Consider the following 17,335-nt stretch of genomic DNA (forward strand, 5'->3'; position numbering starts at 1 on the left):
TTGTGAAAGTTTTATCATAGATTTTATTAAGAACTTAAAACATTCTGCTGCTGGAAACTTTAGACTGTGCATTGAAATCAGTCTGAAACATCAACATTATTTACATTCATTATTAATCTACATAATCATTTAATTAGTCACAATTTCAATAATTACATCAGAACCTCGAGACTAAGAAATTCTACATCAGTTAGCAAGCTAACAGTTTCTACCTGCAACCAGTCTCTGTGCTAAGCTAGGCTAACGTGTCATTATCAGTTCTAATTAACAATGAGAGGTCAGTGTTTAAGTGGCTCAGTTTCACAAAGTTTCATATGTGTCTTTTTCCTAGTGTACGTACAAACTGCACACACACTGCTGTTATGTGTTATTGTGTATTATCAGAGTTCTCTCAGTTCCGCTACATCTCCTCCCGCCTGCTGCTGTTATCATTCATGTCTCCACCCACCTGCTGCTGTTGTCATGTCTCCACCCGCCCTCTGCTGTTGTCATGTCTCCACCTGCCCTCTGCTGTTATCATTCATGTCTCCACCCACCTGCTGCTGTTATCATTAATTTCTCCACCCGCCTGCTGCTGTTATCATTCATTTCTCCACCCGCCTGCTGCTGTCCACTCACACTAAACTAATTTCCCCTCTGATCAGCTGAGCTAGGAGATTTGGTCCAATCAGGTGAGAGTAGGAGAAATACTGTGATTGGTCAGACATTGATGACCACATCATCCTCTTCATCTTTCTCCTCCTCCTGTAAAGTGTCCATAGACTCCCTTCTCCTCCTCCTCCCCCTCTCGTCCTGCTCCTCCTCGGGGGGGCCACAGGGGGGGGCAATGATGTATCTGTAGTCTCCCCCTCCAATGGCGAGCGCGGCCCCTGACCCCAGCATCATCCAGTCCTCCTCTTTCTCCTCCTCCCTGTGCTGCCAGGCCTCATTCCAGCTTGGAGCTCCTGCTGCCGTCAGCTCCTCCCTGACTCCTCCTCCTCCCCCCCCTGGTTCCCCCTCGTCCCCCTCCAGGTTCACATACAGCAGAGGTTCCTTTAGTGGATGGGCGGGGCACAGGCTGAGCCACAGCGCCTCCAGCTGGTCGACCAAATGTTTGAAACTGGGACGACATTTAGGGACGGGACTCCAGCAGCTGTGCATGATGTCATATCTGACAGAAACACCAGCAAAGAAGAAAAACATGTTAAAACAGGTGACATCAGAGGCCCTTTTCAGAAAGAAGGTTTTGTGCATACATTGAGTCTGTTACCCCTGTAATGAGGGTAACTATTAGTTTTCTGTTTAGTAAAGGGAGGTCAGTGTTTCCCACAGGATTTCATGAGACTATGGGTGGGGGAAACTGAACCCTCTAGGGGGGTCTGGGGGCATGCACCCCTGGTAGAAAAATGTGTACATTTTAAAGTTAGATGCATCAATTTTGTGCAAAATTAAGAGGTTAAATGTATGAAAAACTTTGTTCTCTTCTAACAATTTTGTGCTCTTGTAGTGCATAAATTGTCAAAACATAAAATCCAATGCCCATGGAAGTTAAAGGGCTTTAGGCTTGGCCCATTGAGACCCTCAAGCAGGCATACTTTTCCTACTCCTCTTTCAGTTATGATTATCGCTCCTCTCCAGCCTCTTGTCCACATTTGGATCATTCCTCCACAACATGCTTCTATTTGATGACGTCATATAATTTGCTGCGCAAAAGCATATTTTATTAATTGATTGTAATGTTCAGTGTTATAAATATTGAGAGTATTAACAGCAGCTCAAACGATTTAAGAACATTTCAAAATCTAAACGTTCAGACGTGGTTTATGACCAGTTTTTAATAAGCAGGGAGGGTGACGTGCAGACGCACAGACAGAGGACCTCAGCGCACACTGAGCAGTTTTAACTATTATTAGCAACTAGTTATGCTGCTTTGTCTGACAGGGTGATCAAATGTCTTTGATGGTGTTTAAAACCTCCGAAACCTGCGCAGCGATTGAAAAGCTCCGAGCGGCTGAGTTGTAACACTCTGCAGGAGGTAAACAAGGTAACGGACAAACAATCACACATTCTGGTGTGGGCTACTGCAGCCACACATCACATTTAACGGGTTAAACAGTACTTTAAATATTCTTATAAATGTTTTTATAGCCTAGTTGATAATAATTCCCTGACACTAGCAGGGCAAATTAGACTATGGCGGGCCGCCACAGTGTAGTCTATTGGGAAACACTGGAGGTCATCTGAACTCGAGAAAGAGCGGTAGGGTTAGGAGATGTGTGGTGTAAAAGCATTTTGAGTGCAACACAACAATCTGTGATTATCTAGTGTTACGACGTGATCACATATGTACAGAATCTCTCTCTCTCTCTCTACCTCTCTCTGCTCTGAGGTCATAGGTAGAAGCAGTGTGTACTTGTGACCTCTGTGTTTAGGTATAGTTGATGTGGTTGTGTATGAATGTGTGTGTAGTGTGTATTTGCTCACACGTCATCCCTGCAGTGTGGAGGTTTCTTCAGTCTCTCTCCTTTGATCAAGAACTCGTAGATCTCAGAGTTTTCTACGCCAGGGTACGGAGTCTGACCCCGGGTCATCACCTCCCACATCGTCACGCCAAACGCCCACTAACACGCACACACAGACAGACGCACAAACAGGGAGACAAACACACAAACCAGCTTGATTGACTAGCTTCTTAAACGTTCACCAATACAGTGTGTAGTGCGTGTTTGTGTGTGTTTGTGTGTGTGTTCATACCACGTCGCTCTGTGTGGTGTAGACGTTGTCACTCAGACTCTCCAGAGCGATCCACTTCACAGGAAGCTTAGAGACTGATCCCTGTCTGTAATAATCTCCACTGTAGATCTTTTTAGAGAGACCAAAGTCTGCAACACACACCGTCATGTTCTCATCCAGCCTACACACACACACACACACACACACACACACACACACACACACACACACACACACACACACACACACACACACACACACACACACACACACACACACACACACACACACACACACACACACACACACACAGACACAGACACAGACACAGACACACACAGACACAGACACAGACACACAGACACAGACACAGAAGGACGGGTTAGCTGTTTCTGTATTTTACAGTTTTAAATAAACTTTTGGCTGTTTTTGTATCATTTCTGACGGTCGGCTGGTTGCTGGACTCACATGCAGTTTCTGGCAGCGAGGTCTCTGTGGATGATGTTCCTGCTGCTCAGATACTCCATCCCCCGAGAGATGTCCAACATAAAGCGCAGCAGAGTCTGCAAGGACAGGTCCTGAAACACACAGAGGCAGGGTCACAACTTAAATGATTTGTTCTGGATGGAGTATAAAGGAAACTGGTTACGTACTAACGTTATCTTTAGAGTATTTATGACATTCTTTAGACATTTCTGTGTGTATGGATGTGCTTGGCTTGTGTGTGTGTATAAATATTTTATATGCTGCAGCTGGATTTCTACAACAGAGTTTCTTTGTATAACATGACATTAAAGATCTATGAATCTATCTGCTAAAAACTTGATGTTCACATACAACCATAGTGTAAATGTTTAAATATCAATGTGGTAAAAACATAAATGTTTAAATATCAATGTGGTATAAACGTAAACGTTTAAATATCAATGTGGTATAAACGTAAACGTTTAAATATCAATGTGGTATAAACGTAAACATTTACATATCAATGTGGTAAAAACGTCAACGTTTACATACGAACGGACTCTCTCCCAGTCTGGACAGCAGCAGGAACGTGTGCAGGTCTCCGTGCTTCATGAACGGAAGAACCACCATCGGGATTGGAAGCCGCTGGCCGGGACGCCGGTGAAGACTCACTCCTATTGGAGATGAGGAGCTGTCAATCAAACCAAATGTGTGTGTGTGTGTGTGTGTGTGTGTGTGTGTGTGTGTGTGTGTGTGTGTGTGTGTGTGTGTGTGTGTGTGTGTGTGTGTGTGTGTGTGTGTGTGTGTGTGTGTGTGTGTGTGTGTGTGTGTGTGTGTGTGTGTGTGTGTGTGTGTGTGTGTGTGTGTGTGTGTGTGTGTGTGTGTGTGTGTGTGTGTGTGTTACCGATGAGCTGGATGACGTTGACGTGGTGAAAGTCTTTCATGTAGGCCGCCTCCTTCAGACACTGCTCGATGTCACCTGACGAAGTGATGTCAGCTGCACACATGAAAACACACAAACACACACAGAGACATACACAAACAGACAGAGAGACACACACAGACAGGAGATTTAAAATGATTTGATTATGATATACAGATTTGTGATTGTTCACACCAAAACCCTAACCCTCTTTACCATCACTGTGATTCTTTTTCACTGTATCAGTTAATATGAACACAAACTTGATGACATCATCAAGTTTGTGCGCTTCCTGTTTCCACATCAATATCACACTCACATTTCAGCACTTTGACTGCCACCTTCTGGACAGAAGAGTCCTCTGCCTTCAGGAACGCCTCCCGCACTGACCCGAACTCACCTGGACAGGTACACACACACACAAGAGCATCAGCATCACAGGTCATACCACTCTGAAACCTCCACAGGGAGGTGCACAGGAGCATCACAAGTCAAAGCCCCTCAGCTGGACCCTCAATGTGAGTGGGAAGTTCTCCCTCCCCAAGTCACTCCCCCTCCCAAACAGCTGTTTCCTGTCAGGCCAGAGACCAACATGCTTACAGCTTTATCTCCCCCCCAGCTACAGGATCAGCCATTTCCCGTTGAGCCATGGAACAACATGCCAACACCTTGGCAAGTGTAGATTCCTCTGATACGTCAGAAACAGCTCTTAAACCACCTGATGTTAATGATGGTCTGCGTGGTGTGTGTGTGTCACACCTGTGAGTGTGAACATGCATTACCTTTTCCCAGCATGTGTCCCAGAGACAGCAGCCTCTCAGGGATCAACACGTCCTGCAGTTTGTTTTTCAGCTCGTCGTTTATACCCAGACTGTCCACTGGAGGGAGACACAAACACACACATTAATGGTGGAAATATACAGGAGGTTAAGTCTCTGCAGGGGAGGAGGGGCTTATTTGAGACATCCTCCTTTCTTCTCAGATCCTACATTTCCCATAATGCCTCTCTCTGTGTCTGGCAGCTGTGAGTCCACAGTGATGGTATTTACTGTAAGACTGATCAGACTGTACTTACAGTCCCTCATGGTTTGTTGTCATCCTGTAAGACAGACACCCTGATTGGCTGAGAGCTGACAGGTAAATACAGGCAGGTGTGTTTGATGTAAACACACTGGTGAAGGACAAGCGGACAAACTGCTGATAACACTTTAAAACTTTAACACGTTTGTTCTTCTTTCTGTCTGAGCTGCAGCCAATCACAGATCTGGGCCTCCACAACCATCCTGTGATTGGTCCAGGTTGGCTGGGCTGCAGCCAATCGCCGCACATAACAATAATACACGCGCACACACAAACACACAGTGTGACTCACGTGTGGACTCTGGGATTTCTGAACAGTTTCTGTTGAAAGATCTCGCCGCCGTGAATGAAACTGAACTCTCAGAACCTGGAGACTTAAAGACAGAGCTACAGAAAGAGAGAGAGAGAGGGACAGGTACAGAGAGAGAGACAGGTGCAGAGAGAGACAGGCAGGTGCAGAGAGAGAGAGAGAGCGAGACAGGCAGGTACAGAGAGAGACAGGCAGGTGCAGAGAGAGAGAGAGAGAGAGAGAGAGACAGGCAGGTACAGAGAGAGAGAGAGAGAGAAACAGGTGCAGTGAGAGACACGGGTGCAGAGAGAGACAGGCAGGTGCAGAGAGAGACAGGCAGGTGCAGAGAGAGAGAGAGAGAGCGAGAGAGAGAGAGAGAGAGAGACAGGCAGGTACAGAGAGAGAGACAGGCAGGTGCAGAGAGAGAGATGGGTACAGAGAGAGACAGACATGTTCAGAGAGAGAGACAGGCAGGTGCAGAGAGAGACAGGCAGGTGCAGAGAGAGAGAGAGAGAGAGAGAGAGAGACAGGCAGGTACAGAGAGAGAGACAGGCAGGTGCAGAGAGAGAGTCGGGTACAGAGAGAGACAGACATGTTCAGAGAGAGAGACAGGTGCAGAGAGAGAGAGACAGGTACAGAGAGAGAGACAGGCAGGTGCAGAGAGAGAGAGACAGACAGGTACAGAGAGAGAGACAGGCAGGTGCAGCGAGAGAGACGGGTGCAGAGAGAGAGACAGGTACAGAGAGAGACAGGTGCAGAGAAAGAGACAGGCAGGTGCAGAGAGAGAGTCAGGTACAGAGAGAGAGACAGGCAGGTGCAGAGAGAGAGAGACAGGTGCAGAGAGAGAGACGGGTACAGAGAGAGACAGGTGCAGAGAAAGAGACAGGTGCAGAGAGAGAGACAGGTGCAGAGAAAGAGACACGTACAGAGAGAGAGACAGGCAGGTACAGAGAGAGAGACAGGTGCAGAGAGAGAGACGGGTACAGAGAGACAGGTGCAGAGAAAGAGACAGGTGCAGAGAGAGAGACAGGTGCAGAGAAAGAGACAGGTACAGAGAGAGACATAAGTACAGAGAAAAACAGGTGCAGAGAAAGAGACAGATACAGAGAGAGAGACGGGTGCAGAGAGAGAGACAGGTACAGAGAGAGAGACAGGTACAGAGAGAGAGACAGGTACAGAGAGAGAGACAGGCAGGTACAGAGAGAGACAGGTGCAGAGAGAGAGACGGGTACAGAGAGAGAGACAGGTACAGAGAGAGAGACAGGTGCAGAGAAAGAGACAGGTACAGAGAGAGAGACAGGCAGGTACAGAGAGAGAGACAGGTGCAGAGAGAGAGACGGGTACAGAGAGACAGGTGCAGAGAAAGAGACAGGTACAGAGAGAGACATAAGTACAGAGAAAAACAGGTGCAGAGAAAGAGACAGATACAGAGAGAGAGACGGGTGCAGAGAGAGAGACAGGTACAGAGAGAGAGACAGGTACAGAGAGAGAGACAGGCAGGTACAGAGAGAGACAGGTGCAGAGAGAGAGACGGGTACAGAGAGAGAGATGGGTACAGAGAGAGACAGGTGCAGAGAGAGAGACAGGTGCAGAGAGAGAGACAGGTACAGAGAGAGAGAGGGTTAAATCTAGTTTGATATGATGAACTTCTCTTTGATCTTTAGTTTTAAATTCTGGTTATTTTTACCCAAACTGCGTCTCCTTTTCACGGCGCTGAGCGAGGACGGTCAACAGGAGGCCAACCATGGATGCCACCAGGAGGCCGAGTAGGAGACCCACCCACATGTGGCTTCGCTGGACCTGGACCTGGACTGAGTGACCAAATGGAGCCAATCAGATCAATTCTAAGAAAACATCAGTCACTGATATAATAACATGTTTATATTTGTTACAAAGCTGTGTTATAAACATGTGATAAACGTCTGATAAACATGTGTTGATGTGTCATTAACATTTAATTAACATGTCATTGTGTCATTTACATGTCATTAACGTGTCATCATGTCATTAACGTGTCATCATGTTATTAACATGTCATTGTTTCATTAACGTGTCTTTAACGTGTCATTAACATGTGATCAGGTATTTCTACCTGAGGCAGGCAGCACCAAAACAGGACGGCCCCACGGTCCACAACCCACGGAGGTGCAGGCTGACACCTGGAAGGAGGAGTTAAAGAAGCGACCTCCTCCTGATAGTTGAGCTGAGTTCTCCTTAAACAGCAGAGGCTCCTACATGCAGGATTAAGAGAGGAGGAGGAGTCAGGGAAGAGGAGGAGTAGGAGGAGGAGGAGTAGAGAAGGAGAAGGAGAAGGAGAGGAGTCAGAGAGGAGGAGGAGAGAAAATGAGGCAGCAGAGAGGAGTCATACAACGATTATAAATGACGCCGACTCACCTGTGGTTCTCCTCCCAGACTCCACTGCACCTTGTAGGCCAGCAGCCTCCCCTGTAGCTCCTCCTGCTGTAGCTCCGCCCAGCTCAGAGTCAGCTGCTCCTCTGACAGCGAGAACGTCAAGTTCCTTGGAGCCGCAGACGGAACTGTACACAGAAACATCATCAGCAGCTCCCTCATTGGCTGTTAGCTCCACCATTCACAACAATAACTAGACAATTCCTGCAGAAATTGTGAGGGTGGTTGCTGTGCTCATTTTAAGGGCTAAAATTAAGAGTTGGTGGCTAAATGATGATTTTGTGAGCAAGAGGACAACGACTGAACGCGTTGACCAATAATATTTGATCCTAATTTAGTCTTTTTGACTCAAACAGATTGAGGTCAGAGTTCTGTTTGCAGCCTGCAGGAGGCGTTGCAGAGTGATTAAGGGCACAAACAAAGGCTGATTGTACGGAGAGGAACACCCAGACCACAAACACACACACACACAGACACAGACACAGACACAGACACAGACACACACACACACGCACACGCACACGCACACGCACACGCACACGCACACGCACACGCACACGCTCGCTCCTTCCTTATCCTCCTCCCCTTCCTGATGCTAACTGCTAGCTGAGGCTAACAGCAAGTGATGTAAGGAAGCCTGACATAATACACACAAGTGTGTTGAACAATATGAGATCACGATCAGGTGTCAACTGTCTGAGGAGGTGCCTCCCTCTCACCTGATTCAGGTGTCTGCAGGTGCAGCCAGGGGGAGAAAGGTGACGCCCCCACCTCGTTTACACAGGAGACCCTGACGCTGTAGTTACTGTGGCTCCTCAGACCGGACACCACAAGGAGGTGAGGAGGAACCTGCACCTCCTGCTGTGGGAGGTCCCACCTCCGGACTGAACGCCACGACAGCTGAGGAGGGAGAAGAAAAAAGAGTTTAGGTGGGGGGGAGGAGGAAGGAGAGAGCGATAGGATGGAGGAGGAGGGAGAGAATGAAAGAGGGAAGAGCAATGATGATGAAGAAACCAAACTTTAAAAAAAAAAAGAAGTTAGGGTTGTTTTGTAGTAGTTGTGTGTGTGTGTTACCTGGATGATGCAGGTTGAAAGGTCAGAGTATCCAGTGAATCCTGGTTTCCATGACAACGTGACATTGTTGTCAACCATCCCAAGGACTTGAAGATTGACCGGCGCCAATGGCAAAACTAAGAAAGGGAGACTGATTGTTTATCTCTGCCCACAAAACCAAACACAGGTCAGAAGAAGGTGTGTCTCTCATAGCATCTCAAACATTACAAGGCATTATTGCTAAGATAACATAATCATTTCAAACAATTTATTAATGCTAAGCTAAAATTAGCATCACAAACAATGCATAAATGACAAGCTAACATTAGTATCACTAACATTTTATTAATGCAACACACTAATGCTAAGCTAACTTTTTTTTTTTACCTTTGATGTGAACACTTCCTGTTCTGGAGACTGAGATCCCCCTTGTGTTCTTAGCTTCACAATAAAACTTGACGCTGCTGTTTACACCTATAGAGAGAGAGACAGGTACACAGAGAGAGAGAGAGAGAGATGTACAAAGAGAAAGAGAGAGAGAGAAATCCTAACCAAGTACAGGCTCAGTGACCACAAACTGGAAATCCACACAGGAAGACACAAAAAATCATGGCAACCAATAGAAAACTGGACATGTGGTAAACTGTTGGAAAGGTGAGGTGGAGACAGAGATGCACTTTATCCTAAAATGTAAAACATTTAATGAAACAAGAAACATTTATTTTAACAAGTTTAACCAACAACCAACCCCTCCCCCCCCCCCTTGGCAGATGGCTGTTTCATTATGAGCCTGGATTTGCCCAAGATTTCTGCCTCTTAAAAGGCAGTTTTTTATCGCCACTGTAACTTATGCTGAATGTTGCTAAAGTGCTCATGATGGATTAAGCCGGGTCGTAATATAACAAAGAGTATGGTCTTTTTTACCTGTTCTTTTGTAGTATTAAACTTTTGTAAAGTGTCTCGAGGTAACACTTGTTATGAATTGACGCTGCACAAATAAAGATTGATTGCGACTGAATCTCAGATTTCAAAGAGCTGAATGAACTCTCAAAAATAAAAATACTCCTGGGAATAGACAGGGACAATGAATGAACGACACACACACACAATATAATTAAAATAAATCAATCTTAATGTTGTGTTAATGTTCATATTACTGTTTATTGTGTACTGTCCGAATATTTGGAAAAATTATATTTTGATGCTTTTGGAATGTTGGTATTGATACTTTCATGCCAATAAAGCCCCTTTGAATTGAGAGATAATCTTAATGATGAATGAACTTTAACACTACAGATCCCATGATTAGAACCCAACCGATTAATCGGCCGGTAGATAATATCAGCCAATATTATTTTTAACATTTAACGTGAGTTTCATTGTATTACACTAGCAGTTCTCTTTCTGGCTGTCACCAGCAGATTGCGCTATATGGATTACAACAATCATCATCACTCTGCAGCGTGTCTAGCCGTGACGCACGTACATGCTCAGTTACTTTCCAGCTGAGTGACCATCTTGTCTTCGTTATAAATGTTTTCCCCAAGTGCTTGATAACTGCATCTGAGGGATCAACGCTATAAATAATATGTATATCTATATCTGATCACTACAGCTCCAAGATAGATCTAAGAAAGATATCAGCCAATTTATCAGTATCGGATTTTTTTTCTCTCTCCAATATCAATATCAGTATTTAAAATCCAACATCAGTCGGGCCTACCCATGATGCACCTCTATTCAGGTGAATCATCATAGCAGAAGATTTTATCACCTTTGACATGGAGGACTGAGGGGGACGGTCTGGGATCCCCTTCCTGAACTCCTCCTAACCACCAGACCACCTCCACGGGCTCAGGAGGGCCGACCGCCACACAAGTTAGGTTAAAGGGAGCGTTAGGGAGCGTCGCCACATCCTGTGGCTCCTCCACGAAGTGAGGGACTCCTGCAGGAGGTGAACACAGAAAGATAGTAGATTGACCCCAGAGAGGAGATCTGCCTCAGACACAACTGCTAGCATACAATACAACAACAACAACAACAACACAAGACAGGCAACGACAGCAACACACAGCGCTGTTCAACTAACATACAATACAACAATGAGGAGATGACTGAAATTAGGACATGACTGAGTAGGAGACAACTGAGAGGAGGAGGAGGATAGGATGGAGAGGACTGAGAGAAGGAGATGATTGAGAGGAGGAGAGGAATGAGTATGTGACAAGGAGGAGTTGGGTGGGGAGGAGATGACTAAGGAGGAGTTGAGGTGGAGGTGATGTGTTCAGGGTCACAGCAGAAAAGGCTGCAGGGCTGAGAGGCATTCACTGACTAATGGCAGATGGTGCTTTCAGGGTCCTCACCTTCCACTGTGATCCAGGCTCGTTCAGAAGAGAACGTCAGACCATGAAACTCAACTTCACACCAGTACTGACCGGCATCATGCTGCTGGACCGACTTCACACTGGAACAGAAACACAACATTAGAACCAGAAAAAGGAACTAAACTAGAACCGTAACAGTCTTCACTCTGAAACACCCATAACCCATTAACTCGGAACTTGGAGCTTGGAATGACGTCACAACCAAGTTAGCCAGGTTCTAGTTCCATCATCTGCACAGTAACATCACCTGTCTAATACCCTCCTAACAGGGAAGCATGGAGGCAGCAGCATGTATGAAGGTGTCGGTGCAGGGACTGGGGGACTGGGCAACTGGTCAGGGTTCAGGGAAAGCTGAACAGAGCAAGGTACAGAGATATCCTGAATGAAAACCTGGTCCAGAGCACTCAGGACCTCAGACTGGGCTGAAGGTTTGCCTTCCAACAGGACAATGACCTTAAGCTCACAGCCAAGATAATGCAGGAGGAGTGTCTTAGGGATGACTCAGTGAATGTCCTTGAGTAGCCCAGCCAGAGTCTTGACTAAAATCCAATCGAACATCTCTGAAGGGACCTGAAAACAGCTGTCCACAGCCGGTCCCCAATCATCCAGAAAATCCACATGTCGCATCATTCCCAAGCACACTTGATGCTGTAATCGTTGCCAACGGTTCTTTAACTAAGTACTGGGTAAAGGGTCTGAATACTTCTGTAAATGTGATTTATTGCTAACCCTAACCCAGGCCATAGTGGAAATGTTTACAATATGCATATGCCCCTGTGACTGGGGACATAGTGATACCCCCTCTGTACCGTCTTCATAAGGTACAGGCGTTAAAGAGGAGGGATGGGATCAGATGGGATCAGCTGAGCCAGCGGGGGAGAACAGCGCTGTTTGTGTGTGCATGTCTGACTGTGTGTGTATGTGGAGCTCCCGTTGTGCCGTGCTTCAACAACACCGAAATGCAATGTGACCTCACAGACTGGGACACCGATATTACGCTGCAGAATCAGTATGAATGTACAAAGACGTGATGATGACTGAGCTTAGTTACGGCACTTTTGAGAAAAAAGCAGTCTGAAAAGAGCTAACAACGGGCAGAGGTGCTGCTTGTCAACAGGCAAGGCAGGCAACTGCTTGGGGGCCCCATGGTTGGAAGGGACCACAATGAATTTTTGCCAAGGGCCCCTCCAGCAGGGTTCACCACCAGGGACGACAGCAGGGGTAATGCCCCACATTGATGTGTTGATTGATGTTTTGATTGAGGTGTTGATTAATTGATGTGTTGATTGATGTTTTCATTGATGTGTTGATTGATGTGATGATTGATTGATGTGTTGATTGATGTGATGATTGATTGATGTGTTGATTGATGTTTTCATTGATGTGATGATTAATTGATGTGTTGATTGATGTGATGATTGATTGATGTGTTGATTGATGTTTTGATTGATCGATGTTTTCATTGATGTTTTGATTGATGTGTTGATTGATGTGTTGATTGATGTGTTGATTGATGTTTTGATTGATCAATGTTTTGATTGATGTTTTGATTGATGTGTTGATTGATGTTTTCATTGAGGTGTTGATTAATTGATGTTTTCATTGATGTGTTGATTGATGTGTTGATTGATGTTTTGATTGATTGATGTGTTGATTGATGTTTTGATTGATTGATGTGTTGATTTATGTGTTGATTGATTGATGTGTTGATTTATGTGTTGATTGATTGATGTGTTGATTGATGTGTTGATTGATTGATGTGTTGATTGATGTTTTGATTGATCGATGTTTTGATTAATTGATGTGTTGAAAGATTCAATGTTGTGATTGATGTATCGACAGGTGTATGCGTGTACCTGTAGAAGGTCTCCCAGTGCGTCTCTCCCAGCGTGATGAACATCTGATCCGTGCTGTAAAGTTTTTCTCCATCTTTCATCCAAATGATTTCGGGCTCTGTAACACCGAGAACAGCACAGCCTAGCCGTGCAGCGTTGCCCTGAGACACTGTCTGATTGGACGGATTCTTTGTGAAGATCACACCTGCAAGAGAAGGAGGAGGAGAGGGAGGGAGGGAGGAAGAGGAAGGGGAGGAGAGGGAGAAAGTAGGATGGGGCAGGAGAGGGAGGGAGAAGGAAGAGGAGGAGATAAAATATTAGAAAAGTGTCTCAGACAGATGAGCAAAAACTTTAACTGTTCCTGAATCACAACCTGAGGACCAGGACCAGCCGAGTCAGACCCGTTGAGAATAATTTCCTTGATTTAAAGATCCTAATATCCATATTGTTATTGATAAATCTATTGATTCATTATTGATAAATGATGCAAAAATGCAGAATGTGAACAAATATGATACACAATAAGTAATAAACATTTCAGACTGCTTGTCCTCGCTGGACTCCGATGATGTCCTCTCTGTGGCTAAAAGCTGCAGCTTAGCGTCGGCCAGGGATTTTGACTAAATCAGGGTGAGAGTTTCAGTGATAACTAATATTACACTGAGCGTTTATCACAAAATGATAATAATTATTATTACTGAATGAAAGAAACACAGCCTCTTGAAACACGTTTATTCAAACACATTGAAGGGTTTCTGTGTTCATGTTGCTCGCACCTTTCTCCTTCTGACAGCAGGCTAACACGATGCATGATGGGAAATATTGATGGGCTTATGACCATTGGTTGCACTTTTCACAATGCATTGTGGGATACAATGAGTGCTGAATATTAAGTGAGGAGTGGGTTCAGACATTCCTTTTCCCGTCCTCTACCTTATTCAAAGCTGCAGACTACATTACCCATAATGCATTTAAACAGCTGTTAAAAGTGTTGATTAATCATATGATACAAAGAATTTGTATTTTTCTAACTTTTTCCCCAAATATCAACATGCTGCTGAACCGTCTGACCTCCGACCTCCTGTCTGCAGGTGCTCTAATGACATGTGAACCCTGACCTCTTATGAAGGTGACCTCATTAAACTCAAACTCCTTAACATTGTTGATTAAACACAACTTTTCACGTGAATCATTTTCTTAAATATAAATTAAATGTCTATTTTCTTTAAAGATTATTAAAAAGATCAAAGAATAAAAAGAGTTGAATGAATAATGTGAGGTAGTCTGTGAGATGATTATATTCACTAATAACTATATAATAATGTAGCCTAATTATTGTATACATCTCTACTAATATATTTATGACCTTTTATATAAACTGAGAGTGTCACCAAAGCAGCTCGTGGATTTGAAGGTAAAATCTTTACCTGCATACCAGTTGGGATCATGTGTAACTCTGCACTTTGCCCAGTCGGAGCTGCTAAACTTCAGTGAGCTGCTCTGAACCAAACTCATCTAGAAAAGGACAAGAATTCAGAAACTCGCTGTTTTTAGACTTTGGGAACTCGGAGGAGACACCGTTCAGGACTTCGTCACGTCACACTAGTCTGTGGGTGATTCCGGCATCATTTCAGTAAACTGTAATTGACGGAGCCTTTAATGTACAGATTTAATCTGCAACAACACTCTGCTGTGAGCCGGAAAGTGGACGGGATCGTTCAGGATTTATTTCAGGTTTATGGCAGAACTTTTTAAACTTTAGTATGAAGTCATGTTCACCTGACAATGTGTCCCACACAGAGAGCCAGGTTAACGTCGATAAACGTGACCGAAGAACACACACAAAACTCGGATTCATCGCAGAAACTCACCGCTCTCACAGCCTCCTTCAAAGTTCTGCAGGAAAAACACGACAATCCACAGAATCCGCTTCATGCTCTCATTCTTTCTGTCCGAGGATCCAACCCCTCGGTGACTTTCACAGGGTGAGCTCGGCTCGGCTCGGTCCCCAACCCCCTCACTAAAGCCTCATTTTCAGCTTCACAAACAGTCTCCTAACTGGAGCTTACAACGCGAGAAACTCCGCAGATGTTTGGTTTGGTGGAGCGACTGAACTCTGAGTGAACTAAGGAGAAGATGAGTCAAAGTTCTGAGTTTATTCTCGAAGCAGAAACACGCAGAAAGTTTGTTTCTCACACCGTAAACACTTCACCCATCGCTCCGCAGATTCCTCTGAACAAGTCCCCCCCCCCCGCCACACACACACACACACACACACACACGCACGCACACACACACACACACGCACGCACGCACGCACGCACGCACGCACGCACGCACGCACGCACGCACACACACACACACACACACACACACACACACACACACACACACACACACACACACACACACACACACACACACACACACACACACTTACCACCACAGCGGAAGAGGCTTCACAATAAAAGCATCAATACGCCGGCATATATGTTGTTTAAATTGTGTTAATTGTATTAAAATTAATTAAAAAGTGTGTATCAGCACTTAAATATTAGCATAGTATATTCAGTTACAGTGGAGTAAATAATTATTTGATCCCCTGCTGATTTTGTAAGTTCGACCAATTACAAAGAAGTGAGCGGTCTATAATTATTATGGCACCTTTATTTTAACAAACGCAGACAGAATATATATATAAAAAAAGTCCAGAAACAAAACATTGTATGAAGTTATAAATTAATTTGCATTTGATTGAAGGAAATAAGTATTTGATCCTCCACAAACCAGCACGGGCAAGAACAAAAAACTTTCTAAGGACATCAGGGACAAGATTGTAGACCTGCACAAGGCTGGAATGGGCTACAAGACCATCAGCAAGAAGCTTGGTGAGAAGAAGAAACTGTTGGTGCAATTATAAGAAAATGGAAGAAATATAAAATAACCATCAATCGCCCTCTGTCTGGAGCTCCATGCAAGATCTCGGCTCATGGGGTGATCATGAGAAGGGTGTGGGATCAGTGCAGAACTACACGGGAGGAGCTTTGTAATGATCTCAAGGTAGCTAGGACCACAGTCAGCAAGAAAACCATTGGTAATACACTACGCAGTAACGGATTGAAATCCTGCAGTGCCAGCAAGGTCCCCCTGCTCAAGAAGGCACATGTACAGGCCCATCTGAAGTTTGCCAATGAACACCTAAATGATTCAGAGAAGGCTTGGGAGAAGGTGATGTGGTCAGATGAGACCAAATTCAGCTCTTTGGCATAAACTCAAGTTGTTGTGTTTGGAGGGAGAGAAATGCTGAATACCAACCCAAGAACACCATCCCCACCGTCAAGCATGGAGGTAGAAACATTATGCTTTGGGGCTGTTTCTCTGCTAATGGTACAGGACAACTTCACTGCATTGAGGGGCCGATGGATGGGGACAAGTACCGTAAGATCTTGGACAAGAACCTCCTTTCCTCAGCCAGAGCACTGAGGATGGGTCTTGGATGGGTCTTCCAGCATGACAACAACCCGAAACATACGCCAAGGCAGCAAAGGAGTGGCTCAAGAAGAAGCACATGAAGGTCATGGAGTGGCCTCGCCAGTCTCCAGACCTTTATCCTATAAAAAATTTGTGGAGGGAGCTGAAAGTTCGAGTTGCAAAGCGACAGCCTCGAAACCTTCAGGATTTGGAGAGGATCTGTAAAGAGGAGTGGACCAAAATCCCTTCTGAGATGTGTGCAAACCTGGTGACCAACTACAACAATCGTCTGACTTCTGCGCTTGCCACAAGGGTCACTCCACCGAGTACTAAGTCATGTTTTGCTTGGGGATCAAATACTTATTTCCTTCGATCAAATGCAAATGAATTTATAACTTTATGTAATGTTTTTTTTCTGGACTTTTAAAAAATATATTTTGTCTCTGTTTGTTAAAATAAAAGTACCATAAAAATTATAGACCTCTCACTTCTTTGAAATCGGGCAAACTTACAAAATCAGCAGGGGATCAAATAATTATTTCCTCCACTGTACATACTACATTACGTAAATCATTTTTATGATTTAAAATATTTGATTCTTCTTATATAACTCTAAATTCAAACCCTAATGTTTGGAGTAACTGAACCTTAACTGTACCGTAATATTCGGAGTAACTGAACCGTAATGTTTGCTAAATTATTTCTACACTGTCAC

General features: G+C 44.7%; 1 protein-coding gene across 2 annotated transcripts; it reads right to left on the reverse strand.

The window, feature by feature from the left end:
• Window positions 1-15,392, reverse strand: tyro3 (TYRO3 protein tyrosine kinase). Of its 2 annotated transcripts, none has more exons than XM_061063779.1 (20): window positions 15,021-15,392; window positions 13,171-13,354; window positions 11,294-11,394; window positions 10,705-10,875; window positions 9,318-9,404; window positions 8,952-9,067; window positions 8,597-8,777; window positions 7,863-8,005; window positions 7,561-7,699; window positions 7,156-7,279; window positions 5,472-5,566; window positions 4,882-4,977; window positions 4,419-4,499; window positions 4,082-4,174; window positions 3,730-3,851; window positions 3,181-3,290; window positions 2,734-2,893; window positions 2,464-2,600; window positions 537-1,150; window positions 1-416 (listed from the first exon to the last, which is right to left on the reverse strand). In XM_061063779.1, exons 1-19 carry the CDS (start codon window positions 15,082-15,084, stop codon window positions 700-702), a joined length of 2,655 nt encoding a protein of 884 aa, XP_060919762.1. In that variant the 5' UTR covers window positions 15,085-15,392; the 3' UTR covers window positions 1-416; window positions 537-699. The 2 variants fall into 2 exon arrangements, with proteins under 2 accessions (XP_060919762.1, XP_060919761.1); XM_061063778.1 differs by having other exon boundaries at window positions 1-438; window positions 501-1,150.
• Window positions 15,393-17,335: the final 1,943 nt, after the last annotated feature.

The sequence above is a fragment of the Labrus mixtus genome, chromosome 18, assembly GCF_963584025.1.
Source record: "Labrus mixtus chromosome 18, fLabMix1.1, whole genome shotgun sequence".
NCBI classification, from domain to species: Eukaryota; Metazoa; Chordata; class Actinopteri; order Labriformes; family Labridae; genus Labrus; species Labrus mixtus.